At 38.1% G+C, this 9,388-nt stretch overlaps 1 protein-coding gene across 1 annotated transcript; it reads left to right on the top strand.

Moving 5' to 3' along the window:
* Nucleotides 1–1,165: 1,165 nt before the first annotated feature.
* Nucleotides 1,166–8,971, top strand: LOC107914369 (ATP-dependent RNA helicase DEAH11, chloroplastic). Its single transcript, XM_016843269.2, has 3 exons — nucleotides 1,166–2,326; nucleotides 3,726–6,867; nucleotides 7,507–8,971. Exons 1-3 carry the CDS (start codon nucleotides 1,400–1,402, stop codon nucleotides 8,718–8,720), a joined length of 5,283 nt encoding a protein of 1,760 aa, XP_016698758.2. The 5' UTR covers nucleotides 1,166–1,399; the 3' UTR covers nucleotides 8,721–8,971.
* The last annotated feature ends 417 nt before the right edge of the window (nucleotides 8,972–9,388 follow it).

Raw genomic sequence — 9,388 nt, 5'->3', positions numbered from 1 at the left:
CGAAACTTGTTCGGATAATTTGACTACTAAATAGAGTATTGGTGATAATGGTACATTGCATTTTCGCGATAGAATTTGTGTTACGGATAATTTAAATTTGAAACGTGATATACTATCAGAGGCTCACAGTAGTACATATTCCATTCATCTAGGTAGCACGAAGATGTATTGTGATTTGAAGTAGTTGTACTAGTGACTGGGTATGAAACGTGAGATTTGTGAGTTCGTAGCCAAATGTATGATTTGTCAACAGGTAAAAGCAGAACATCAGGTGTCGTCTAGATTATTATAGCCTGTTATGATTACTTAATGAAAGTGAGAGCGAGTCACGATGGATTTTGTACCTAGTTTGCTTGTAACTCCGAAAAAGAAAGATTTGATCTGAGTGATTATTGATAGATTAAATAAGTCGGCCAATTTTATTCCAATCAGAATAGATTACTTACTTAGGAGGTTAGCGGAATTATATGTGCCAGAGATTGTGAGGTTGCACGAAGTTCCGACATCTATTATTTCTGATTGTGATCCACGGTTTACATCGAAATTTTGGAGTAAACTTCACGAGGCTTTGGGCATTAAACTCAATTTCAGTACAGCGTTTCATCCTCAAACGGACTGCAATCAGAACAACTAATTCAGACCTTAGAAGACATGCTACGATGTTGTATTCTTAAGTTCGAGGGTAGCTGGAAAAAATATCTACCGTTAGCTGAGTTCGCTTATAATAACAGTTATCAATCCAATATTAAAATGGCACCGTTTGAAGCTTTATACGGAAGAAAATGTAAAACATCATTCTATTGGTCCGAGCTAATACTATGTTAAATTGACAAGAAAGAAAGAGAAAAAAAAAAGGAGCGTAACTACTGTTGTTAGAAGAGAAAAAAAAAGGAAGAAAAGAAAAAGAAAAAAAATCATAATATATTTTTCATCATTTACAATCAAACTTAGAGAATATATGTATATATATATGAAATTATACAAGAAAAATAATGTCTTAATTTCCTAAATTTCAAACTTATTATAATTCTAAATAATATCTAAAATTTTATATAAATTTTTAGTAATATATTTATTACATATACGTCGAAATTAACTCATAAAATAATACTTCCTTGACCAATACGACTTCTATATTTAACAGGAAACCTAACTCCCTCAAATTCCGTTTTCTAGAAATTGAAATTTCTTAAATATATATAGAGAGAGAAATTTAAAAAGAACACTGCTTTTTTTATTTTCCTCGTCTTTTTATTTTTTGTCTTCTACTCGCTTGCTCGCTCACTCAGTGACTCACTTTCTTCTTCTCTGCTTCAACTTTCATAAAAACTGAAATAATAAAATAAAATAAAATAAAAACAGCTGAAATTTCTAGATTTTGTTTTGTTTTCTCTATGCCATGAAGAACTTCTCTTCATCCTCCAACCACCGTCATCCGCCGCCGCCGGGTGGTCATGAACCGTACCTCCAGCGCCAGCACCAACAATCTAGCTACCAAAACAAGTTCCGTTGTGTACCCAATTTTCAGGCTGTCAACAATCAATACTACCGCCGCCGTTTTCTGCCGCCAGCATCCACCACCGAAGGTTCCGTCAACTCCAACGCCCTTCACCGCCCAAACTTCATAATTAAACTCCTCCATGACTTCTCCTCCTCTCCTTCCAAACCGAACAACCTCCAAACTCTTATTTCCCAACTCGACCCATCCCCCCAAAACTCTCACATTTACACCACTGGTAAAATCGCCGCTTCCCTAATTTTCCAAGAATGGAGCAAAACCCTCTCTTCAGTTCTCCATTTATGGCGTTCCCACCTTGATGGGTCCATCCATTACACTCCCAAGCTTATTTCCAACGTCATCGTGCCTTCTGACCTGGTGGAGCTCAATCAAAACCTTAAAACCCTTTTCTCGAGCCATATAACGGGATTGATGGAAGGGGAACTGGTTAGGAAGTGGCAGAAAAAAATCAATGAAAAATCCGATGAGATCGCTGACTTGTCTGGACAAATGGGTAAGAGGAAATATTCGCTGGGAAGGTTTTATGAGTTGCATGACAAGAAGAAAACTTTAAAGGCGGAAAGGTCTACGATTTCGAAGCGGTTGAAGGAGTTTAAGGGAGGGATGAGGAGCTTGTTGAGGTGCTTGGAAACTGGGGAAATTGGGAATGAGGAAGGGGATGAAGGTGTGGAGGTTTATAGGGTTGAAGGAGAGCTTGATTGGAAGCTAATCCATCAGCTGATTTTGAGGGAATGTAGAAGGTTGGAAGATGGTTTGCCTATTTATGCTCGTAGGCAAGAAATTCTTACTAGAATACATGGTCAACAGGTAATCATTTATTTCTCCTCCATTTTTCTGTTTTGGTAGATAGATTTGGATTATCATCATATATATTGTAAAATCTTAGTGATGCAATTTAAGAATGTGAAAGTTGGTTTGGAGATTAAAAATTCCATCATCATATATGCACGAGATGTGTTCTTTTAAAGGATTATCACCTTATAATTTGACAGTGTAATTAGAGTTCAAAGACTTGAAAAAGCATGTGAAACTCAAAAAACGATTATTTTCTTAACATTGTCTGTATATTATAATTGTGTTCATTTATGTCATGTGTTAACTAACTGAAAATAGAGAAGGTTATACCTAAAGATGTTAACTTATGATTCAGTGTTGACTTCCATATTTATAGTTAGATGAACATGTAACACTATAAATTCTCTTCTGGACTTTTAAGATTTTTGCTACCGTATTGGATAATATCCCTGTGTTTAGTGAAATTAGTGAGGAATTCAATACTAATTAGATGACACATAGGATAGTCTATAGACAATTGCATGAGCAGGCAGTTCAATTTCTGGGATTAGGATTTGAGATGGTATTTAGAGCTAGGAAGTGGATACAAAATATTGAGATATCATGAAGGTTGAAAACACTGGGTAAGAGCCACTAATGAGCCAGTAGGAATCGGCAGCTAAATTGGCAGTGAGGCTTAACAAATTCATGGTGTCATCAATCTCTCACGTGCACCCACACACAGAAAGAGTCATTTAACTTCCCATGCGGTAGTAGATAATAACTGCAAGATTTTTAGGGTATTCTCTTTTCTCATTTGTATTCATTTTTTCCCCTATCTTGGTGCTTAATTCTATTTATAATGTAGTTTGAGTGCAACAAAGTGTAAAACCTTTGTAAGTAAGTTTATATTCTTGCCATGTGAAATTCAACGTAGGGTTATTTTCTTTACATTGACTGTATATTTTGATCATTTTCTGGACCTTTTAGATTTCTGCTACTGTTTGGGTTCTAAACTTGTGTTTGGTGAAATTATTGAGGAACTCAATACTAATTACATGACACATAGGGTAGTTTCCAGAGAATTGCATGAGTTTCGGTTCAATTGCTGGAATTAGGATTTCGGATTGTATTTGGAGATGGAAAATGGATGCAAAATATTTAAATACCAAGAAGGTTGAAAACTTATCATAGGATGAAATAAGCAAGTAGGAAGCAGCCGCTAAAATTGCAGCGACGCCTAAAAAATCCTAGGTGTTATAAAAAAAGATTCATTTATCTCCCCATGCAATAGTAGATAATAACTGCCAGATTTTTAGGATATTCTCTTTAGATTTCTATTTATTTTGTTCCTATGTTTTTTTGGTGTTTATATCTTATTATAATGTAGATATTTTCCTTTGATTTTCTCTTACAACTATTCAATGCCCAGGTAACGGTGTTGATTGGAGAGACTGGTTCAGGAAAGAGCACCCAGCTGGTTCAGTTTCTTTCTGATTCAGGAATCGCTGCAAATGAGTCAATTGTATGTACTCAGCCACGAAAGATTGCTGCCATCTCTTTAGCAAAAAGAGTTAGAGAAGAAAGCATCGGGTGCTACAGTGATAACTCAGTCATTTGTTATCCAACATTTTCATCCTCTCAGCAGTTTCATTCAAAGGTGATATATATGACTGACCACTGTTTACTGCAGCATTATATGAAGGATAAGAATTTGTCCGGCATTTCTTGCATCATCGTTGATGAGGCCCATGAAAGAAGTTTGAACACTGATCTTCTTTTGGCATTGGTTAAAGATTTACTTGGCCGAAGATTTGATTTAAGGCTTGTAATAATGTCTGCAACAGCTAATGCCAATCAACTGTCAGACTACTTTTTTGGGTGTGGAATCTTTCATTTGGAGGGTAGAAACTTTCCTGTTGATATTAAGTATGTTCCTTGTGCAACTGAGGGAACTTCTGGTTCTGGTATGGTTGCGACATACGTTTCTTATGTCTTGAGGATGGCTGCTGAGGTTCACAAAACAGAGAAAGAAGGGAATATTCTCGCCTTTTTGACTTCCCAGATGGAAGTAGAATGGGCTTGCGATCATTTTGAAGCTCCAAATGCCATTGTTTTACCATTGCATGGAAAGCTATCCTTTGAAGAGCAATGTCATGTTTTCCAGAACTACCCTGGGAAGAGAAAAATTATTTTTGCAACAAATATTGCAGAGACTTCACTTACAATTCCTGGGGTCAAGTATGTGATTGATTCTGGTATGGTCAAGGAGAGTAAATTTGAACCCGGAACTGGGATGAATGTTCTAAAAGTGTGCTGGATCAGCCAGAGTTCTGCTAATCAACGGGCTGGTCGTGCTGGGAGGACCGAACCAGGAAGATGCTACAGACTATACACAGAAAGTGATTTTGAGTTGATGACTTCTAATCAGGAGCCTGAGATTTGTAGAGTTCATCTTGGTATTGCAGTTTTGAGGATCCTTGCTTTAGGAATCAAGAATATTCAGACTTTTGATTTTGTTGATGCGCCTAGTCCTAAAGCCATTGATTCAGCAACTAGGAATCTTATCCAGTTGGGAGCCATTGTGGAAAAGAATGGTGTTTTTGAATTAACTGATGAAGGACGGTACTTGGTAAAATTGGGGATTGAGCCTCGTCTTGGCAAACTGATTATCAGTTGCTTTCATTGTGGCCTGTGTAGGGAAGGCCTTGTTCTTGCTGCTGTTATGGCAAATGCCAGTAGCATATTTTGCAGGGTGGGAAATGATGATGATAAAGTCAAAGCTGATTGTCTTAAGGTGCAATTTTGCCACCAGAATGGTGATCTCTTTACTCTGCTCTCTGTGTACAAGGAATGGGAAGCTCTCCCTTCTGACAGGAAAAATAAATGGTGCTGGGAAAACAGCATAAATGCTAAATCAATGCGCAGATGCCAAGACACCGTAACCGAATTAGAAATTTGTCTAAAAAAGGAACTTGCTGTTATTATTCCAAGTTACTTAATATGGGATCCTCATAAGTCTACTAAGCATGATAAAACATTGAAGGCGGTTATACTTTCCTCCCTGGCTGAAAATGTAGCCATGTATTCCGGACATGATCAACTTGGTTATGAAGTGGCATTGACCCGACAATATGTTCAGCTGCATCCTTCATGTTCGTTGCTGATATTTGGTCAGAAGCCAAGTTGGGTTGTTTTTGGTGAACTCTTATCCATAACTAAGCAGTATTTGGTCTGTGTAACTGCTTTTGATTATGAATCTTTGGCCACTCTGGACCCACCACCCTTGTTTGATGCCTCTCAGATGGAAAGCCGGAAGTTGCAAGTGAAGGCATTGACTGGTTTTGGTAGTACTCTATTAAAAAAATTCTGTGGGAAATCCAATCATAATCTTCGATCTCTTTCATCACGGATTAAGACTGTTTGTAAGGATGAACGGATTGGAGTTGAAGTTAATGTTGACCAGAATGAGATTTTGCTGTTTGCCTCATCAGTGGACATGCAGAAGGTTCTGGATTTTGTAACTGATGTGCTGGAATGTGAAAAGAAATGGTTGCATAATGAATGTATGGAGAAACCTTTGTTTCATGGGCGGAGTGCCTCACCATGTATGGCACTTTTTGGAGCAGGAGCTGAGATTAAGCATCTTGAAGTTGATAAAAGATATTTGGCTGTTGACGTGTTCCATTCAAATCTTAATGCCATCGATGATAAGGAGCTGTTGATATTCTTTGAGAAACATTCGAATGGTGGTATTTGTTCTGTCCATAAATCTCAAGCCAATGGACAGGAAATTGACGACAAGGAAAAATGGGGCAAGATAATGTTCCTGACTCCTGATGCAGCCAGAAAAGCTGCTGAGCTGGATGGGGTTGACTTCTCCGGCTCTGCGTTGAAGGTACTTCCTTCACAGACATCCTTTGGGGGTGATCATAAGATGTTCTCTTTCCCTCCTGTCAAAGCAAAACTTTCTTGGCCTCGTAGGCTCAGTAAAGGGATTGGAATTGTTAGATGTGACCGGCTTGATGTTCAGGACATTTTGTATGATTTCTCAAGTCGTCTGGTAATAGCAGGAAAATATGTTAATTGTGGAGTTAGCAGGAAATGTGATGATTCTGTTGTTATATATGGAATTGATAAAGAGCTTTCTGAAGCTGAAATTTGGGATACACTGCATTCAACAACAGAACGGGAAATCCATGATTTTTTTATCGTGAGAGGAGATGCTGTCAAAAATCCAACATGTGGTGCTTGTGAAGAGGCACTCTGGAGGGAAATATCCCCCTTTATGCCTAAAGGAAATCCTTATACAAACTGTTGTTGGGTTCAGGTTTTTGAGCCTGAACCAAAGGAGACTTTCATGAAAGCATTGATCACATTTGATGGAAGATTACATTTGGAGGCTGCAAAAGCTTTAGAACAGCTAGAGGGTAAAGTTTTACCTGGATGTCTTTCATGGCAGAAGATAAGATGCCAGCAACTGTTTCATAGTTCTATATCCTGCTCCTCCTCTGTCTATGCCGTTATTAAGAAGCAGCTCGATTCTTTGCTAGCAAGCTTCAGACATGTAAAAGGTACTTGAACTAGTATAGCACTATTCTTAGTTTTCTGTTTCCATTGCTACATTCTTTGTGCATGTTCATACAGTCATGCATGCTTTGTTACTCCAACTCTTCAATTTTAAGTATCCGTGTCCGAAATTCATTTCAGTATGTGGATATAACCTCCAAGGATCCTCCAAATACATGCAGAAAATGTAATAATGATCTAGCCATACTCATCTCTAACACTTGTGCCCGAGTCTGGGTTAACATAGTATGAATGCCTCTGCTTGTAAATGAATTGCTTGTTTTGCATCTAATTTCCTATTATATCAATTATTTTTCCTTCCATTTCTTTCCAGTTATATCAATTGTGCTTTGGGTTATTTTCAAACCTGTAACACTTGATTGACGTCACCTTTTAGGATAGGATGTTAATGCAGTTATGCTGGTTCTAAACTATTTTAAACTGCACCATATAGATGCTTAGTTTTGCAGCACCTGGGTACTAGAAAAGACTGATTACGAGGATAACTTTAGCATGTAAAATATAAAAAATATATCCTCAAAAAAATGATGAAAAAGTTATTTCTACAAGCTGTTTTATCGATATTGAAAATGGTTACGGCATTTAGATGTTTTCTTCTGAAATTGCCAATACATCATTTACAGGTGCAGATTGCTTCCTGGAGACAAATGAAAATGGTTCCTGTCGGGTGAGAATATCTGCCAATGCCACCAAAACCGTGGCAGAGTTGAGACGGCCGGTGGAAGAGCTAATGAATGGTAGGACTGTGAAACATGCCAGCCTCACTCCTTCCATACTGCAGCACCTGTTCTCTAGAGATGGCATTAATCTAATGAGATCGTTGCAACGAGAGACAAGAACTTACATACTTTTTGACCGGCATAGTTTGAATATAAGAATCTTTGGCTTGCCAGATGATGCTGCAGTAGCCCAGCAAAAATTGATGCAATCCCTTTTGTCCTACCACGAAAGCAAGCAGCTTGAGGTCCGACTTCGTGGTCGGGGTCTGCCTCCTGATATGATGAAGGAGGTGGTTAAGAAATTTGGGCCAGACCTTCATGGCCTCAAAGAGAAGCTACCTGGGGCTGAATTTACACTTAACACCCGACATCATATTATTTCGATTTGCGGTAACAAAGAGATGAAGCAAAAGGTAGAAGAAATCGTGCTCCAGATTGCAGAGGCAGGCAGAGATTTAGCTGTGAGATCTGATAGTGAAGTCAGCTGCCCCATTTGCTTATGTGAAGTAGAAGATGGCTACCGGCTCGAAGGATGTTCACATTTCTTTTGTCGTTCGTGTTTGGTGGAGCAATGCGAGTCTGCCATTAAAAACTTGGATAGTTTTCCATTATGCTGTGCTCAGCAAGGTTGTAAAGCTCCCATTTTGCTTACTGATTTAAAGTCTCTGTTGTCAACTGAGAAGTTAGAGGAACTCTTCAGAGCTTCATTGGGTGCATTTGTTGTGTCCAGTGGGGGTGCCTATCGGTTTTGCCCTTCTCCTGATTGCCCCTCTGTTTATCGTGTTGCTGGTCCTGAGACTGTCGGCGAGCCATTTGTCTGTGGAGCATGTTATGCTGAGACCTGTACTAGGTGCCATCTGGAATATCATCCGTATCTGTCATGTGAGAAGTACCGAGAGTTCAAGGAAGATCCCGATATGTCTTTGAAAGAGTGGTGCAAAGGAAAAGAGCAGGTGAAAACTTGCCCCGTATGTGGATATACAATTGAGAAGATCGATGGGTGTAACCATGTCGAATGTAAGTGCGGGAGGCATGTTTGCTGGGTTTGTTTAGAGTTCTTTAGTAGCAGTGATGATTGTTATGGCCATTTGAGAGCTGTTCACATGGCCATCATCTAGTTTTATATTATTTCTTACATTTTGACAATAGTTCATGTAAGTGGAGCGTCATGTATGTGTGTATATATATATAGGGTTTTATGCATACGCATCTTTGAATGTCTTAACAGGTCCGAGGTGGTCGCTGATATCAGCTCTTGTGAATGATTTTAAACTACATCTCTGGTTAGAGATGTTATTTAAACACTGCATTGTACAGTTCTTAAACAGATGGAAAAGCTATCAAATAGAAATTATCTGGCTATCCAGAATTTATGCTCTTTTTTCTGATGACTGATGGAGCTAGGAACTGTTTCGGTCACATTCTTTTACGCCTTCAAATCAACGGAACCGACCAAACGTTCCTATTAAACTTGGTCTTTTTTCGCTTCAAGTTTAGGGTTTATTTGTTTAAAAAAATATTTTTTTATGTATGGATAATTTGTGTAAGAAATTTTCTATTGTTTAATAAAATTACTCTCACTAAAACAAACACACTACTAAATTGAAAAGGGGCTTTTTTTCATATTTTAAACTAGAAAACTAAGTTTGGTCTTAATTAGACCAATAAACATTAATTCAAAAATGCTCTGTTTTAATACGTAGTATAGCAAACTTAGTTTGGTCTTAATTCTCACAACAGTTAATTGTTGTGAGAATAACCACACAATTTCAAAGAATCACAAGGC

The sequence above is a fragment of the Gossypium hirsutum genome, chromosome D10 (genome assembly GCF_007990345.1).
Source record: "Gossypium hirsutum isolate 1008001.06 chromosome D10, Gossypium_hirsutum_v2.1, whole genome shotgun sequence".
Lineage (NCBI taxonomy): Eukaryota > Viridiplantae > Streptophyta > Magnoliopsida > Malvales > Malvaceae > Gossypium > Gossypium hirsutum.
The sequence above is the reverse complement of the archived record's forward strand: the minus strand, read 5'-3'. Positions and strand labels throughout refer to the sequence as shown.